Genomic DNA, 19,712 nt, shown 5'->3' with positions numbered 1-19,712 from the left:
CCACTGACATGGGACAGAAATGTGGGAATCCTGAGAATTTGTTTTTATGGGTCAGCCTCTGTGTGTAGTGGTACTGAGGTGGCTTAAAATTCCTGAGAGGGAAAAGTGTCATCTATTCAGCCATTAGATTTTCACATTTAGGGAGGCATATTGGCACTGATGTTGAGGATGACCCCAAATGTCTGTGTTAGAAGAGGCACAGGCACTGAGTTGGGTGAGGGTTAGAGGACCCCAGCCCCACAAAACCCTTCAAACCATACTGTCCCTCCACCAGTTCTGGCTGGGGAAGTCCTGAACACCCTGCAAATAAAATGCAAAATATGCATTCCTGAAGAAAACATCATGTTTCCAAAATCATGCATTAAAAACAAGAAGGGTCGGGCTTCCCTGGTGGCGCAGTGGTTGCGAGTCCACCTGCCGATGCAGGGGACACGGGTTCGTGCCCCGGTCCGGGAAGATCCTACATGCTGCGGAGCGGCTGGGCCCGTGAGCCATGGCCACTGAGCCTGCGCGTCCGGAGCCTGTGCTCCACAACAGGAGAGGTCACAGCAGTGTGAGGCCCACATATGGCGCAAAAAAAAAAAAAAAACAAGGGTTACACGATAATGGGTTATATCAGACCACTCAAACCTACAGAATTTGATTAGAGAACTTACAAAACAATAACTGTACTAGCATACTAACACAGTTAAAAATATATCTTAGTTTCTAATAAATAAGGAAGGACTTCAGTAAACACAGGATTTTAACTTTCAAAAAAATTTGAAGGCAACTTTATGGAAAGGGAGGTAAGGACCTATTGAGGCTGCTGAGCTATAAAGAGCAAAACGCACAATCTGGGAACACCACAGCAAGAGGGACAAAGTGAATGTCCACATCAAGTCAGGAAACATGACATTAGGTAAAGTATCATCCTGTAAAGAACCATGTAACTTCAGCTTGCTGTGTTCAGCTGTGCTGCTATACTTTGCTTCTGTTACTTTTGGTGCAAAATGTTAATAATTTGGAAAAAACATGTATGAACCAATCTAAGTTCACATTATATTGACATCATTCCTGAATTAACAAATTGTGTATCAGCTAATCCAATATATTTGAGTTTGCTAGGAGAGTAAGGAGAAGGGGGAGAGAGTTGAATTTTAACCTAAGGTTCAAAGCAATAAAACAGAAGAGAAAAGGCAGTGGTGGCCTCTAAGCTGTTTTCCCACTGAATTTGTCTACTTCTCAATCAGGAAGATGCTTAGAGATCTAAAGCCAAATTTTAAGACTCTGAAATTCTCTCTAGATCAGCTATTTGGGAAGCCCTAGCATAGTGACTTCTAAAGGTGATTCAAAAATAAAATGTATCTTAAATCATCCTGTGGACTGATGAGAAAATTTTAACTCGATTCATCACTGAGATATACATTATAATAGGTGCAAAATTACCATGTTCTGTCCAACTGGACTTGACTTTAACAAACATCAGTTGTTAGAGTGGAAAATGTTTTCTTTATGTCAGTTATAATCATAATTCTTAAAGGAAAGGATAATATATTTAAATTGCAAAAAATTTCATTAATCCTACAAAAGAAAAAATGTATCATCATTTGTTATGAATAAGCTTTTTACTCTTCTCTGATCTAGGCTGATCAGACCAACCTGGCATGTTTCAGAGAATTTCATTCTGTTCTGAGCATAATAATATTGACCAACAGTTGATACAACACAAGGCAGAACTAGAACAGTGAATGGAATATGAGAGGCAACAAGGACTTACTCATGATAGGAAATGTCCAATATCAAAGCATCTAGTAGCATAAGATTGATTTTACCAACACTGAAAGTATCCAGGTTGAAAAATCTAGGTATCAGGGATGTTGCATCGTGCATTTCAATACTGAGCGAAATCTGGACTAGATGACCTTTAAGCCATATTCTTTGATGTTCTAAATTTTTACTCCTAACCATTTGGGAATAGTATATAGTATACTGTGACGTTGCTTCCCCATCCTCTTTGGTTATATGAATGTTTCTGAAATTTTGACTGGATATCAAAACCAGGAGTTTTTGAAAAGTGCAAATACATGTTCCATTCCAAGCCCCTTGAGCAGCATTTCTGATCAAGTGGGAAATCTGTATTTTCAATGGCAACAGGTGACTATGCTGAATCAGACATCTTTTCAAAGCATTGGGCTTCTAAGGTCAAAACAATAGACTCGGTCTGTGACCACCTAGAGGGGTGGGATAGGGAGGGTGGGAGGGAGATGCAAGAGGGAGGAGATATGGGGATATATGTATAGCTGATTCATTTATAAAGCAGAAATTAACACACCATTGTAAAGCAATTATACTCCAATAAAGATGTTAAAATAAATGGACTCAATCCCTTTATTGACTTACTAAATTTTCAAAGTTGTGTTTTAGTGACTAAAGACTGGGCACTTTTAACTCAACCACCAATTTTATTATGGGAAGGTTTATGTGTGAAAGGACAGCTAAGCAATCCTACTACTACTACTAATAATTGTAGTAATTGCTTAGAGGACTGTGCCCAGCACTTCACATGCATTGTCTAATTTTATTAGTACAAGCTTTTTTTTTTTTTTTTTTGCGGTACGCAGGCCTCTCACTGTTGTGGCCTCTCCTGTTGCGGAGCACAGGCTCTGGACGTGCAGGCTCAGCGGCCATGGCTCACGGGCCTAGCTGCTCTGCGGCACGTTGGATCTTCCCGGACCAGGGCACAAACCTGTGTCCCCTGCATCGGCAGGTGGACTCTTAACCACTGCGCCACCAGGGAAGCCCTAGTACAAGCTTAAGTCAACCTCTAAATACTGCTTTTGTTATTTTACTGGAGGATGTAGGGCCAAGACACTTTGATTGCTGAAATCATAGACTATCAGAAACTTAGCTATTTGAAATTAGATCAGTAAAAATGGAACAGTCCACTCTTTTTTTTTATATAAATTTATTTTAATTTTGGCTGCATTGGGTCTTCGTTGCTGCACGCGGGCTTTCTCTAATTGCAGAGAATGGGGGCTACCCTTCGTTGCGGTGCACGGACTTCTCACTGTGGTGGCTTCTCTTGTTGTGGAGCACGGGCTCTAGGCACGCGGGCTTCAGTAGTTGTGGCTCGCAGGCTCACTAGTTGTGGCTTGGGGGCTCTAGAGCACAGGTTCAGTAGTTGTGGCACATGGGCTTAGTTGCTCCGCAGCATGTGGGATCTTCCCGGACCAGGGCTCGAACCTGTGTCCCCTGCATTGGCAGGCAGATTCTTAACTACTGCACCACCAGGGAAGTCCCTCAAGTCCTATTTTTAACCCTATGTCTTCCTTTGCTTGGTGAGATGCTCCATGGTTCCTCTGGTGTGCCACCTGTCTTGATGTGACAAGTTAATAAGCCTAACTCTGTTGGACTACAGGTATGTCCTTGATGTTCTTTATCAGATGGGCTCATCAGTAGATATTAAAATCCTTAATTTAAAGATCAGTAAAATAAGGTTCAGAAAAGAACTTAGTCAGGATCATATAGTAAGTGACAGAACTGGGATTCCAGCCCAGGTCTATATGATTTCAAAACCCATTCTCTTAACACTATGCACACAGAGTCAGAGAATGTTAGAGCTGAAAAGGAAACTAAGGTATGCCAGACTGCTAAATTTAAATGAAAAACTAGGATTAGAATCTAGGTGTCCCTACCTCCCAACCCCCATCACATGGGTAGTTTTGTTTTCATTCAGCTGCCAATCAGCAACTTCTCAGGCTTTTCCTTTAGCTTGCACCTTTTGTGGATCCAGTATGTTCCCCGGGTTTGGGGGATACCCTGAGCCTTCACTGAGACTCTAACACTGGTAACTTCAGGCAGTACCCAGAACTCCAGATACTTCCTGATTATTCCCTCCCTGATGGATGAGAATATAACCAAATCAAACAAACACATTTCAATTTTCATAGCTGCAGAAACACAATGCATCAACCTTTCCACATAAACAGACTACTTCCCTAAAATGAGTGAATTAAGTGAAAACATCATCCTCTTCTGTTTCCACTCATCCCAATATCAGAGTACATGGGTGACCACCCATGCTAAGTCTGTAGTCAACCCTGAGTTCGTGCTACCCAAGTCCTGCCATTGTAAAGCTGCGTAAGGCAGCAACAGCCATCAAAACTCAAATATTTACAAATTATGACCACTTTTTAAATGAAACCCCTCAGATCCCACTAAAATATCCCTCACTGCCTAACAGTGGCATCCATCTTAAACCACTGATTTTTATATATGGCAACTATCCAATGTTATTCAATGCAAATATAATGGAAGGTAATCAAAATCATGCAAATGACACATGGTTTCATGCAGTGATGGAAGTGTTGAGATAACTGCCCTGATAAAATACAAGGGGATTATTAAACAGTGCCTGGCAGATTTATATCCTTTAACAATTGAAGAGAGAAATTATGGAATGGGCTCTTTAAAAGATAATGATTTGAATATCAAAGGCCCTGAAAAAATTAGGTAACTCCTTGGAGAGTTTTGCAAAAACAAATCTCTTTATGATTGTGCTGTGAAAACAGATGACAATATTTTTTAAAACTAACCTCACATACACACACACACAAAGCGTCATCTATTCTTAATTCATGCTAATATATCCTCACAACTGTAAGATAATTTATTTTGTGTTCATCTTTCTTTTCCAAGATAAAATTTTAACTATAACTTTACTTTCAAGAAATTTTAGGGCCCATTTAAACTGTATTCAATTTAAACGTCTGCTTTCTGCTAACAACCATCTCTGGATGGTGGGAACTCCTGAACCCCTTTTTTCAGTGAGAAATATGTGTGTCTGGGAATTCTCACTCTCCCTTCTCTTGCAGAGCTTGACCCTTTTTCTTTCCTTGGTTGTACCTTCTTCATCACACAGGATGTGTGTCCACACACATCAGCCCTTCACTTAGTTGGCTTCCATGGCCCCTTCTCCTCAAAGTGTGGTCTGTAGACCAGCCACTCTGACCACCTGGGAGCTTGCTCAAACTGCAGAATCTCAGGCCCTGCCCTCAACTTCTAAAGAAAAATTTACATTTTAACAAGACCCCCCAGTGATTCATATGCACCTTAATGTTTAGCACTGTTCTCGATGATTCCCCAGCACTTTTTCTGCAATACTGTGTTTCGTGAAATCTAGAGTTTATTCTTGTCAGCCTCCACATCTAATAATTCACAAAATTCTATGTAAATTGTCTAGCCCATGTGTTATCCTTCCTCTGTACATCTCAGTTCTTACCGGAGCATCCAAACAGCCCCCTAACTGCTCTCCCAGCTGTCAATCTCCTCCTTACCCCTCTCCCCAGTATTTATTGCACCTTTTCTGAGTAATCTTCCCCCAAATAACAAACAAGTTAGCTATCACTCTCCTTCCTGCAACTCTTGAAAGACTAGTTTTAGTAAGATCTAATCTCCTGGGAGAGCCGCAAGCACCAGCTGGTGGTCCCTGCTACCTCTCCAATCCTATCTCCTCCCTCCCCCCACCCCACCAGGCGCTTTTCACTGGCCCTAGTCCAAGCTACTTAGAGCTCCGTAAAGAACATGTGATCTCTGACACCTTGGTGGTACATTTTCACATGCTGTTCCTGGGGTAGAATGGCCTTTCCTTCCTGATCTACTTAGGAAATTCTACTGAATCCACCTAAACCCACAGTCTCCTGAAGCTTTTTCTATCCCACCCAAACTGAATTCATTACTAACCTGTTTATGTCCTACTACATTTTGTACAAATTACATAGCACATTATATTGAAATTATTTTATATGTGTTTTTCTCTCTTGTTTCTGAGATCCTAAATGAGTGAATTTTATTAATCTTTGATCTCTAGCATTTAGTGTTTAGCATATAAAGGATGATCAATAAATCGCTATTGAATGCATAAGTAATTCACCATGAAACACACGTTGCTCCTCAAATAATTCTAAATGCAATTTTTATAGAAAAATACTAACTTATACATGTAGTTTGATATTAATAAGTATATTATTGAAAGGAAAACTATTTAAGAAAGGACACATTTTTTATCATGGGCATGTTTCTGAATCACTCTTAGAAGAAAAATGAGGTGCACATGAATGATGCATTACCATTACTGAACAGTAGTTATGAGCAGTCTCCAGTTTTAAGCTCAATAACCTCTTGAAAACCTTACGACCACAGTAAGAGGTAAAACATAGCCTAAGCATGCATGCTTGAATGTTTAGAAAAGGGAACTTTTGTTTATTTTGTTTTGTTTTAAATAGTGTTGAATGAGTAGAAAGGTAAAACTTCCAAATTTGAAGTGTAAAATACTAGAATTATTTGTGCTTAAATTGTAGCCATACAGCCTAGGCTGTTAAAAATTGGGAACACATCAGAATCACCTGGGGAGCCCTTGCAACCATACTAGTATCCTACTTCAGTGCAGGACACTTAGGTGAAAGTGAAAGAGAAAAAGAAAGGAAGGAGAATAAAGGGAGGGAGAGGGAGAGAGAAGAAGGAAAGGAGGGTGGAAGATAAAAAGGAAAGAAGGTAGAGAGAGAAGGGAGAAGGAAAAGTAGTGAGGGAGGGAGGGAGGGGAAGGGAAGGAGAGAGAGAGAGAACGCACTGCAAAGACAATCTACTTTCAATAATGGCAAATATTCCAGCACTCCTCATGCTATACCCTATCTGCATACATTTTACCAGACACTTGACAAGAAGCATCTATACTAGAATTAAATTTTCAGCCATATGCTTTATGACTCATATTATATGTAAATATTAGAATTCAAACTACCCCCTGTTGACATGTGCATGTAATTTTAAGTACAATTTTCTTGATAATGCAAGGTCCCTCAAGAGCTTTGATATTTCTATTTACCTCTCTTCCTTCTCAAGGAAAATGCTGTTTTCACAATAATGTTCATTTTTTCTATTCTCTTTGTTCACTCAATAGCCCTATATTATTATGATTTAAGTAAATATCATGATTTTATTTTATTAATTGGAAGAGAGGTAAAAATGTACTAGGACAAATGATGCATATTGACAAAGGAAGGGCTGAAGAATATAATTCTCTACTCTTTGAAGCATTGCACAAAATTCCTTATGACTTAAATTTTATTTTATTTTTGGGTCCATAGTAAACTACACTTCCATTTCCCTGAGTTAAAAATTAAGAGAATTAAGAGCTAAACTTTTAAAACCAGCTCAAGCACTACCTTTTTCCTGACCATTTCACCAGAAGATACCAATCTCCTTTTCTTTTAATCCTCCACTATATCTCTGTAAGACTGGAACTATTCAGTTCATATGTACATATTTGTTTATAGTCTGTTACATTCTCAGATTGATAAATTACCCAAAATATGAGGCTGTACCACATTAATCTTGCATTTTTCAGTATTGTACTCTTCCTGGCCCAAAGAATGTACTTAATAAATGTTTAACAGATCGATGCCTTTAAAAGTCAATGAGAGAATAATGACATACTTCTGCTTATGTTTTTCTAACAGAAAATAATACATAATTAAGCTGGGAAATGAGAGAACAAAAAATATTAGGAAGCAGAAAAAAATCATCTATTTAACTTCAATAACAAGAGATAACCTTTGTCAACAGTTTTCTTTTACTTATCCATGTCAAGTTCATATATATGTCATTGGGCCCCTTTCAGATGAGTATTCACAAAGCGAGCTGTTTGTAAGTCAAGTTACTTCTGTCCTCCTAAAACTGTTTTTATAAGGTCAGTAGTTCTTAAATGTGTTGAAACAAAAAAGGACAAGCAAATGAGGTAATGAGCTTGTACAGTTTCATCTATGTGATGGTTATTTTAATGACCTGGCCTTAACTGTTTTTCCAACCCCCTTTTATAAAACTACATAACTCTCACGACTCTTTCAATGATGAAGCTTGCCTGACTTGTTTCAAGTCCAGATCTTTAGACATTTATGTTTAACTATGTTTGTCTGCTAGAGCTTTCTTTCAAATCACAAAACAACTTTGACTACACATACTGATGAGGGGACAATGCTGACAAATAAGTAGCTAATGCTGCTACGTACAAATTAACTCTGCAGAGCTCCTGCTGTTTATGTGAATTTGTTAAAAAGCAAGCTATAAATGTAATCTTCTTTTATACTTTGATGTTTGGGGTTATTTACTACTACCAGAATTTTGGTTCCTGCTAAACATACATTTCAACTTTCAAGAGGGAGATAAGTTTTATGAAACAACTTACAACAACCTTTCAGAAAACTGCACATTTCAAGATCCAATTTTATTCTTTCACGCTACCACTGAAACAGTCTTCTTTCTGATCGCCAGGCAATTTTCCAACCTCTTTGAGATCTCTCTTTCTAAACAATTTCTTCCAGAAAAGCTTTTGGCAATAATTTAACACTTGTCTGCCCTGGTGAGTTGGGGGAATTAGAAAAACCTGAAAATAGATTCCAATGAAAATGAAGCAGGGACTGAACACTTACCTGAGTCGGTGACTCCCTGACCTGGCTCTGTCACATTCAAAGATAAACTCAATAAGTAAGACACATTACTTTTAATTTTTGTGCTCAGCTTTAAGTATTCATTTACTGAGAGCATGCAATGACTAAACTGCAATGCTTCCCCCAAATAATTCCAATTATTTAAAACAGATTAAACTTGAAATAAATAGTTGCTATAATACTGTTATTGCATGTGTTTTGTGTGTGTGTGTGTGCATAATACTTAAAAGCATACTTAGAATGTGACAGTTGAGGTTCAAATATTGAACTTGCCTTTAATTAGCTGTGTGACCTAGGCTAGCTTACTTAACTTCTCAGTGCCTCAGTTCCTCATCTATAAGCTGGTTATAGTAACAATACCAACCTCATAGGGTTTGTGTGAGAATTAAATGAATTCATACAAATAAAGCTCTAAGAACAGTGCCAGGCAGACAGGCTTAAACAAGTGGCTCCTCAAGGCTGGCCTGTGGGATGGGTATGCTTTAGACCCTTTCTAGGATACTGCTGTCAGCCAATCCCTATGAACCAAGCACACTGGAATCAAGAATATTTTACTCTTTTAAAACTCTTAAAGCTAAACCTTTACATTGGTAATTTATACAAAATTTGATGATCTTCACCTCCTTATTGCTAACAATTTCTATCTCTATTCTCTCTTCTATAAATATGGGGAAAAGATACATAAACTTCTTTTGCACTAGAGTAATGATGACAAATATTGATAGAGAACTCCTTGTTTGCCAAATCTTGTGATGAGGGCTTTATATGTAGATGTTTATTTCATCCTCACAAATGCCTAAGGAATCAGGTTCTCTTGTTATCCCCGATTCACACATAGGGAAATCGAGGCTCTGGGAGGTCACACAGCCAGCTGTCCAGTAGTGTCAGAGCAGAAAGCGAGGAGGGGCTTGTGTAACTGCAAAGATCGAAGCTGAGCTCTTAAGTATGGCACTATATCATGGAAGGGACTATATAGGAAATTCAATTTAATCTCTTCATTTCCCAGCTGAACGACCCAGAACAAGGCAATGACTAAGTGATGCAAAATTTAAGTCTTTTGCCTTACAGTCTGAGGGTCTCTCTGTCACACCACTTTGCATCCTCCTTTCCTCTAGCCTAATCCTGGATTTATATTTTTTCACTTCTTCAAGTTTGAGTAGAAAGTCAGAGTTAAAAAAAAAAAACAAAAAACCATGTTTGCCCTGAATATATTCCTCCCGCACACATCCATTTTTTTCTCCTTTGAAGTAGCAACAAAAGCTGCCAACAGAGGATCCCCCGGGTTTATAGAGCATCAGTCGGCTTCTCAGATGAAGGCAAAGATGAGAAGACAGAAATCCCTCCTTTAGAGAATTTTGCTAATGTTTTTCACTCAATACATTCTTTCTTTAGTGAACACTTTTAAGACAACCCTGAAACCTCAAGGCAAGAATGGCAAAGCACTGAATTCTAGGAGCTACAGGTGGTCCCTAATTGATTGCCAGGAGCCAAATGAAAGGAAGTTGAGTGAATGGACACTCAGATCTCCATCTTCTCCAATTCATTTTATTTAAACTCATCCTTTCCATAGCCTACAGTCCCTTCCATCCTCCCCTATGTTATTGGAGGCAAACTTCATTAGCCAAAGGCAAGAGGAGAAGAGTGCTTTCATATATTTATTCAGGGTTCCAGTGATTTGAGGCTTATCAAGAGAAGTCAAAATAAGAGAGACAGTACTTCTTGGCTTAGACCAAAAGTGCCTGCATTCTAAATATCAAATTTGGAAGGAAAAAGCATTCTTAACTTTTAAGTTTACACTATCTTTTTACTCAGGTATACGTTCATCATGTACACGTAACAACACACATGCAAAATGCAACAATATTACACTGGCTCATTTTGCAACAAAGGGGGGAGGCTCTATTTTAATTTTTGCATTTAAAATGGTCTCCATTTTACAATGAGGGAAGTTCAGGAACAAAACAATAATATATTAATTTATGCATTAATTTAATACTTACTGATAACCTGCTATGTACTAGGTATTCTCCTAGGCATAGAGAATACCCCAGTGAACAAAACAGGCAATGTTCCTGCTTTCATGGAACTTTATTTCTAGTGGATAAAACAAATAACAAGATGAATAATTAAAATATATAGGATCCCAACCTGTGATAAGTTCTAAGGAGAAAAAATGTAAACCAGCAAAAGACAACATGAAATGATCAGATGAAAAGTGTAGAAATTTGAGATAGTGTGGTCAGCAAAGATCTTATGAGAAAGTGATCTTTGAATTAAAACAAAAAGGAAGTGTGAAGACATTTGAGAGACTAGAAGCCCTGAGGTGGAAAATTATCTTGCATCTCTGAAGAATCAGAGTGACTCCAGTGAAGGGAAGGGTTATAAGAAATGAGATCAGAGAAATAAGAGGAAGCCAGATCATGCAGAACCTTATGGTTCATGCTAAATATTCTCACTTTTACCAGGAGTGAAATGGGAATCTATTAAAGAGTTTTAAGAAGAGGAATAACATAATCTGACTTACAATTTAACAGAATCACTCTGTTGGGGGTTAAAAAAAGGACTGACGTGGTACAAGGTCAATTAGCAGTGGCTCTTGCAATAAACCAGATGAGAGATGATGATGACTTTGGAGCAGCATGGTGGCACTGAGAGTGGTGTAAAATGGTTGAATGCTGGGTATATTTTGAAAGTAGAGATGAAAAGACCTGATGATGAAACTGATAAGAGATGCGAAAAAAAAAGAAAAAGTTAAGGTTGAAATCTAACTTTTCAACCATGGAATTGAAATGAAGAAGACTATAGGAATGGTTGCATGTATATAATTTTTTGGTTTATTTCTTTTGTTTTGTTTTGTTTTGTTTGCTGGAGATGGGAAAGGCATATCAGAAGCTCATTTTTTTTTACATGTTCAATTTAAGATGTCTATTAACCATCCAAGTGGAGATGTCAAGTAGATAATTGGATATACAGGACTGAATTGATAGGAGAGGTCTGCGAGGAAGAAATGAATTTGGGAGTCATTAGCATATAGATGAGGAAGAATCGACAAAAGAGACTGAGAAAGATAAGTCAGAATGTAAAAGGAAAACTAGGTGGATGTGGTATCCTTGAACACAAGTGAAGAAATTATTTCAGGAAGGATAAAGTAAAAGTCTGATGAATGCTGTTCATAGGTCAGGAAAGTTGAGGACTGAGAATTGACTGCTGGATTTAGCAACATGGTATCATTGGTAGCCTTGATAAAAGTCGTATCAGTGGAGTAGAGAAATGTGAACAAAACCTTGATTAGGGAAAGAGAAATTGAAGATGGTGAGTATAGACAACTCTCAGGAAGGTATGCTGCAAAGGGACAGTGAGTGATAGGGGAAATAAATGGAGAGAAAATAGGATCAGGAAACTGCTGTCTACCTGTTTGTATTTAAAATGAGTGATATAAGTGGGTGTTTATATCCTGCTGTGAATGGCCCATTAAAGTGGGAAGATTTATTGATCTCAGTAAGAGAGGAAAGGATTAAGAGAGCTGTCATTGAGTTGATGAGATGGATGTGATCTAGGGCAGTCTACTCAAAGGTGGTCCAAGAATGGCAGAATGAGAATCAGCTAGGAGACTGTCAGAAGTGCAAATTATTTGGCCCTGTGCTAGAGCTAGTAAGTCAGACTCTCAGGGTGGGACAAAGGAAACTGGGTCTTATCAAGCTCTCCTAGTAATTCCTATGCATGATAGTCTAAAAGGCACTGATCTAGTGCAGAGTGGGGGAATCAATCTTACCTAGGAACACAAACAATTTATGTGTGGAACAGTAGAGTCATGTGGGCACAGGTGAGGTAGGTGGGTAGGTAGAGTAATGGGACCTTATGGAAGTTCTCTTGTAATTGCTTTGACTTCTCAGTGAAGGAAGAAGCAAGAACCTCAGTCCTTTTTCTCTATTTTGAGTTGGACTATTAGTTCCAGAGACCCAGAATGACTTTGTGTCACTCAGCAAAGTTGTATTATTCTCTTCATCCTCTGTGACTGAGTACGAAGTTAGCATAAACTTTAAGCCTCTTCCTCTACTTTATGCCACTCTTCCTATTTTTCCTCCTTGCTAGCAAGGGTCTACTTTGTTTTTTCAAGAGGTCACTTTGGTTCACCTATTCTTTTAGTCAAGCTAGGTTCCCCAGAAAACAACACACACACCTACCATACCGGTAGTCCCCAGACTAGCAAGTGTACTGAGTACCAAAGCAATGTTAAACTTCCGTGCTCCAGATCAAAGAAAAATAAAATTCCAATGACAGCACATGCCAATATTACATAAGATTACCTATAAGTCTTTGTTGGTCATTAATTATTTGCTTACTGATTATTTACTATATAGGTTTATCATGAAATCACTCTGGGTAATAAAAAGTCTACCATAAAATATCTAATGAATAAATATATTAATCAATAACTTCCTCTCCCACACTTCTCACATCTATTCAATCACTATCGATTTCACCCCAATTCTTTACGGCATCCATCCTTTTGAGCTCCACTAACAGTTTCTTTTTCTAGGCCCTCGTCATCTCTTGCCTAAACTATGAGAATATGCTCTTAAGTTATGTTCCTGTCTCTGATACGCTTTGCTGTTCCTACAACCCCCATCAGCCTATCCTGCATCATGAAAATGCCAATGTAATAATTTCAGACATAAAACTAATGACTTCACAGTCTTGCTTAAAATTCTTGAATTGCATCCAAGATAATATCCAAACATCTTTGGCTGACCGTGAAGCCCTGGGAGTTGGTAACTGCTAGTATTTCCAGCCTTGTCTCTTGCTACTTTACTCCATCAACATTCACACCATGCTTGTGGGACTTCTGTAACCACTGGGTTTCTTGCCCTGAACACAGGTTGCTACATCCACATAGAAAAATCAGCTTCCCCATCTGCAAACAAGAACCCAACTTATAAAATGGAAATTAAAAGCAATTTACTAGATTATGAGAGCAATGCAAACTATTTAACCTTTTACAAATCATAGCTATTTTATTTCCCATAACTAACAATCATTATAATGTAAGCTTTTCTATTTCAATGTGTGCCATTTAAATGTTTTTTTTTTAAACCACACATTATAGCTTTTACATTGTTCATAAACATCATCAAATCATAAACTTTCACTGTTGTTCTCTTTCAGTTCTTCAGTGCAGGTATTTGCATCTCTGGGAAATTGCAAGAAGCTTTCCATTTATACTGTATTTTTCTTTATTTCTTCATTTCTTTTTAATTTGCAAATAAGAGTACTGGTTTCCCCTGACATTCATGTTATATTCTTCTAAAGAAGCTATTATTTTGTTGATTGATAGCTCATTAATAAGTATAATTACCATCTGCCATGTGGCATCTTAAATTATCCAGTAATTACATTTATATTAGTTTTCAATTTTGGAAGCTAAGCTCTTAAAAGAGACTCTTCTCCTTTATTCAAGTCAGGTAGAGTTCCTGGTAATTTTTCAAACAACTAGATTTGTATGTCCACTTTACTTTTTGTTACTGTCACATTGTAATAATAATGTAAAATTTAACAGTCCTTTCTATGAATGCTGTTATTTAATACTAAGTTTAATATATAAACTATGGTGCTTTTATGTTAAATTTTGCATATGATACGATTTTTGAAAAAGACAAAAATACCTAATATTTGGTTTTCTGGGCACTGTGGTTAAAAAATAAGGGTCAGCTGAAATCATCTGGATGTATTCTGAAAGAAAAAATGTAGCCTGGATTTCAAGGTAATATATGCAAGGAAGATTTGAAGAGTCTCAGTATTCACCCCAGTTTAAAGCTGTTTTGAAGAATAAAGGCACACACACCTTTATAAATATATATGTCTTTCAATTTTATTAAAGATATTCTCTTTATTTCTCCTGCCAAAACTGTTTAAGGAAAATGCATATCTTTCCAGATACAAACAATTCCAGAATTCTCCTAAGGAATCAAAACAGTATTTTTTTCCTTTTCATATGATTCTTTTTCACTTAATTTTCATTCACCCACATTTCCCTTCATGTCCTCTCTCTGTATTTTTATTTTAAACCACATATATTATATAAGACAAGAGCCTCTGATTTATTCCATTTGGGACCTGAGATTTGGATGTGGACAATTTTGCAGTATTTGTAAAAAGAATATAATAAAATTACCCATAAGCCGCAAATTCAATATATACATTTGCCGTCAGAATTCTAATAAACAGATCATTGAATTTCACAGCTGGAAGGAGCCTTGGAGAGCAGGGAGTCCACCCCCCACATATCGCAGGAAAAAAAAAAAAGTGAAGCCAAGGAGTTTTAATTCACTGGCCAGTCACTCAACTAACTGCAAGAGAACAAGGAGCTAGACCTCAGACTCCCTGGGGAGTCACAGAAGCCAAGTCTTGTGCTTTTTTAATGTCACATGTTCTCTCATGACATAGACTTGCGGTACTGGTCTGTCATTCTTCACAAGGTGAAAATAGAGTTAACTGAGTTTGCTGTGTGCCTGAGAAACTGCTAAGCATCCATTCGTGAAAGCAAAACTGGGAACCTATGAAATTTCTTTATCAGGAGCTTTTCTCCAAGGCTGCCTTTTCTGTCTGTTCACATGTAAGGTGCCTAGGGCAATGTCCTCCACAGGCAGTAGCTATTAATCTCTGACAATTTTTTTTAAGAGGCAACAGTGCTAATTTTAGGTTACTATATAAAAAATAATTTCTTACTCAATTATCTAATCATCTTGGATATTCTTTTCAGACTTTGCTTTCATGTTTTGTCTAAAAGCACTTTTTCCATGCTCAGAGAAATCTGTGGATATTAAATTTGGTGTTTGAAATGCGCGCTTTGACAGACCTCAATTTAAGGGTGCTATGTATTTTTATGAAGGATAAAGAGCAGCTGATTATACTGACAGAAATCCCAGAGGCAGCGAACTCTGTTGATGGTAACTGACTATATAGTGGAGCAGGAAAAGCTCTAATTTCCTCCTTCCTTCAACCTCTGCTCTAACAATTACCAGTGAAGCCCTATCAAGAATATTTTGTTTGATGATCCAGCAAAGTATCTGGTAAAGGAGGAAAAGGGAAGAGCAGGGAACTTCCTGTGAGGGTGAGGGAAAGAGGTTCTGTGAGCTTTCCCTGCATGATTAGAGCTTGGGAAGTTGATCTCTTTTCATGCTGTAGATGTGGCGTGCTGCAGTCACGCCTCCCGCTGCCAGCCCAGAACCAGGATCTTAATCAGTCACTATGAAAACTCATTAGCTCCACAGCAATGAGTCTTCCACTGCTGAAGCTTGGCGCTGTGCTTAGCACCATGGCAATGATATCAAACTGGATGTCCCAAACTCTCCCATCCTTGGTAGGACTGAACACCACGAGGCTATCAACGCCAGATACCTTAGTAAGTCACTCCGGTGGGTTTGGCCGTCTTGGGAAGTAAGTGCATTAAACCAGTGGGCTTTATTTTGTAAACTGCAAAGGCTGAGATTTTGCTTCTCTATTTACAGGTCTTCTTCAACAATACAATATTTATGTGGTAACTTTAGTCATGGATGTTCCTTTAGGAACACTTTAAAGTTACATCAAAGAATAAACGAACTGCCTGAGAAATTAGCTGTGAAAGGAAATACTAGATTCATCAAATTCTTAATGAAAAGCTTTAATTTATATTGTTCTGAGGTTTTGAAGAATTCTTTCTTTTAAAATATGTTTTGTTTCTTATTATTTTACTTCTTTTAACATCTGTAAAATCCCCATAATTTTTCCTACAGAATATGCTATAGGGTATATTCTAGCTAATCTAGTTTTACTATAGCAGGTTCTTCTTTGGAATTCAATTCCTGTGACTGAAATGCATTCAGTCAGAGAAACCAACCTCTTTTAAACATAAATGAATAATAAAAAAAAAAAACTCAGCAATTTAAAGCATGACCAAAAAATCCTTTAAGAGAGCTAAGAATCACGAACAGAAAACTTACTTGATAAAATCATCTCCCTGTATTGTTTAATTTTTTCATAAACTCTTCTCCTGTCACAAGTCTAACTCTGTAGTCTTCATTCATCTACGATTAGTGGCTTTTTAACCCTTCCCACATTATAACAAATGTCTTTTCTCATGGTTTATTTGGCAATACTCTAAAATATTTCAAATAAAAATGAAAACTATTGGTTCTTCAAATAGAAGCTTACAAATTCAAATAGAAGGAATAACCTGGAAAAACAATTTCCCTGCTAGCAAATAATAAGTACAGAAACAATTAGTATTCAGAGCCCTTTACCTTTTTATGTTTATCTGTTTTTTACCATTGGACTGCTCCCACAGATCACAAAAAGTCAGATACTTAAAAGAAAAAAAAAAAGCAACTCTCCATTTTGAAGATATGTTTGCAGTTACTAATAATAATTACTCTATCAATCAACGTGTAATTAACTGAGTAGAGCCAGATCAAATTAATTACATAATTTGCCAGATTAACCTGGTGCTCAGGGCAACAGCAGAGCACATGTGAGGCACACTTTGACCTGCTTTTATATTTTTACCTCCCTTGAACCACTTATGGTACCTCAGTGCCTCCATTATTGAGATTCCCCTCCTTCCCTATTTGATGTGTGTGGCAGGAGGGTGTAAAAGACATTTGTAGTTATAAAGAAACCATGACATGGCATCAATAAGCAATCACAAAACAAAGAAATTTACATTATTTAATATTTACTGAGCCAAATTTCCTCAATGTTCAAGTACCTGGTGATTTTTAACAACTTAGTTGTTGAATTAACTCTTTCAAGAAATGAACCTAGCTAAGCAATTCATGAAAAAGCTATGTTTCAAACTTGGTACCTTGGTTCTGATATGTATAATTTCTGTGTCTACAGATATTGGTTTGGTTATTTCCTGTTTCTTGTTGATGGAGGAGAATCAACTTTCCAAAATTATGCATGATTCTTTTAGAACTTCTTGCTCTCTTATGAGTTTAAAGTAAATCCATTTTCTTTAAATTAGTAATTTAAAGAAAATGGATTTCTTCTGATTAGTAATCTGTTGGTTGAAAAATATAAAATATTGGTATGGTCTACAAATGTTCTGACACGACTGAGTCACCTTTTGAGTGACAAAAAATAAATAAAGTTCAGAAAATTTTACACTGTTATTCACTGGAATGGAGAAATCATGTTGCAAAAGTGTGTGAGTGTGAGTGAATGAGTGTGTGTGTGCGTGCATGTTTTACAGAAGTGCCAAATATTACAGAAGTAATTTCCCCACCTTAAATATTCAAGATAATTGCTCATATCTTAGGATTCCCATGATGAGAAATGAATGAATCTAGTTCCTACATTAAGATCATTAAATGTTAATGCTGGAAAGGATCTTAGAAACTATCCAGGCCAGTTATTTTTACACTATTTTTTGGCAGCAGTGCCTTTTTTTTTTTAGAATTAAATCTTATGTAATACATTCAGAATAAATATTTGTTGAATGAATCTTGAGGTGGAAATCCAATATATAAAACAGATCATGGGTCAAATAATAAATTATTGGGGGGAGGCATTTACTGTGCCTCTATCATCTGTTCCCTCCCCACATAATCAACCCCTTTCCCTGGTCAAAATGCCTCCACAGAAACCTTAGAACTCTCAGGAGCTTAGCTGGAAATATGACTGATCTAATCCAACCTCTTTATTCTGCAAGTGGGAAGACTGACCCCAAATGTTTAAGTGACTAAAGAGATTTCCCCTCTCTGGTTAATGACAGAATCAAGGGTAGAAGCAAGTCACCTGACTGCAGTCCCGACCAGGGAAGTCACCTGACTGCAGTCCTGACCAGGGAAGTCATCTCACCCACCTTTGCTCTCCTTGCCCCTCCTGGTCCCTAGTGCCACACTAGGTTCTCTCTGTCCATCTCAGGTGGTTTCCTATGTCCCTGGACTCCACTTTCCTTAGATGGAAGGGCTGACAGTTCCCTTCCCAGTAAGTAGAGCTATGGTGTCCAGCCCTTCTCAACTCTCTCACTCTACATTCTCACTTTAGACAGTACGAATGGTATAAGCTTGAAAGTCTGTGCTTGCAAGTCTGTATATACCCCCCAAAAAATGAATGAATGAACAAATAAATAATGTAGGTCTTAAAATTTGTTTTATGAGTGTTTGTGGGATGTGCAGATGGCAAAAAGTACAGATTTACACAAATATGAATATGGTCTTTCTTTAAAATGGTAGTTTCAAATAACCTTGAGAAAACAAAAATAAGAAATATAGGGTTTTAATCATTAAAGGCAATTAAATCTGTTTATGGCAGGTACCTCTGAAATAGGCAGTGTACGTTTGATTGTCTCAAAAGCTGAAACAGGTTTTTAAATTTCCAGGATATTTTTGTCAGTAAGTAGTTAAACACTGCTCCTTATTAGGGGAATAAACGCCCTCTGGCTTCTCTTAGAATCTTGAAACATCCCTTTTTCCTCCTCTTTGGCCCTGTTCTCTCTCTCTCACTCTCTTTCTTTCCTTCCCCTCCTAATCTATAACTGGGCCCATCTGCCTTCGGAGGAGCGGGTGTCTGCAGAGACAAAGCCTGGGCTCTGAGAAAGCTCAGGCTCCTTCTGGCATGTCTCTCTGATGCAGAGTAACTTCCCCCTGAGGCTGAGCTTCTGAGAAATCACTCACACTGTGGATTCCACACCAGGAAGAACCTGGAAAAGAATAATTAAATAAGCAGAGGACATTTAGCAGACACCAGCTGTTCTCAATCAGCCCTGCCGCTGTGGTGGGAAGAGGCCTCCAAGGGACCTGTGGGCTTCGGTGATTTGTTTTGCTACATTTTCAAATGTCTAGCCAGCTTCTCCTCATAAATAACTACTTCAATGCCTTAGTCAGTTTTACGTTTTGGATAATGAGTAGAATACTCTGATACAAACTCTCAATACTCTCTAAGTTTCTTAACTCACCAATTTTTTTTTTTTTTTAGTCCTGGATGAAGATATCTGACTTCTCTGTTTTGTACCACTGTTTTTCTTCCCCTAATCCTTAGGCAATGTCTATTTTGTGAAAGACCAACTAAACAAATTAAGGAAATGGATGAAAGAACAGAATGGTAAATCTTGAAAGTCACAGAGAATGTGATAATTGCCTTTTTAGAGTAGAACTGTGGTATGGGTAAGAGAGTAGATTTTACTCTTAAGTACTTAAAGCAGAAGGAGAGCAAAAGGGGGAACATTACTAAGAGAGAAGTTCAGAG

At 37.7% G+C, this 19,712-nt stretch overlaps 1 protein-coding gene across 3 annotated transcripts in view; it reads left to right on the top strand.

The window, feature by feature from the left end:
• Nucleotides 1–19,712, top strand: part of OLFM3 (olfactomedin 3) — a 195,289-nt gene that overhangs the window by 126,040 nt on the left and 49,537 nt on the right. The window contains exon 1 of one of the 3 annotated variants that reach the window (XM_060006417.1): nt 15,760–15,888. The exons of the other annotated variants lie outside the window; for them this stretch is intronic. Coding sequence (XP_059862400.1) covers nt 15,760–15,888 — 129 coding nt within the window. Of the gene's footprint in view, nt 1–15,759; nt 15,889–19,712 lie in introns of those variants that run through there. 3 annotated transcript variants of the gene reach the window in all.

The sequence above is a fragment of the Delphinus delphis genome, chromosome 1, assembly GCF_949987515.2.
Source record: "Delphinus delphis chromosome 1, mDelDel1.2, whole genome shotgun sequence".
In the NCBI taxonomy this organism is placed as follows: domain Eukaryota; kingdom Metazoa; phylum Chordata; class Mammalia; order Artiodactyla; family Delphinidae; genus Delphinus; species Delphinus delphis.
This window is presented reverse-complemented; position numbering and strand designations above follow the sequence as displayed.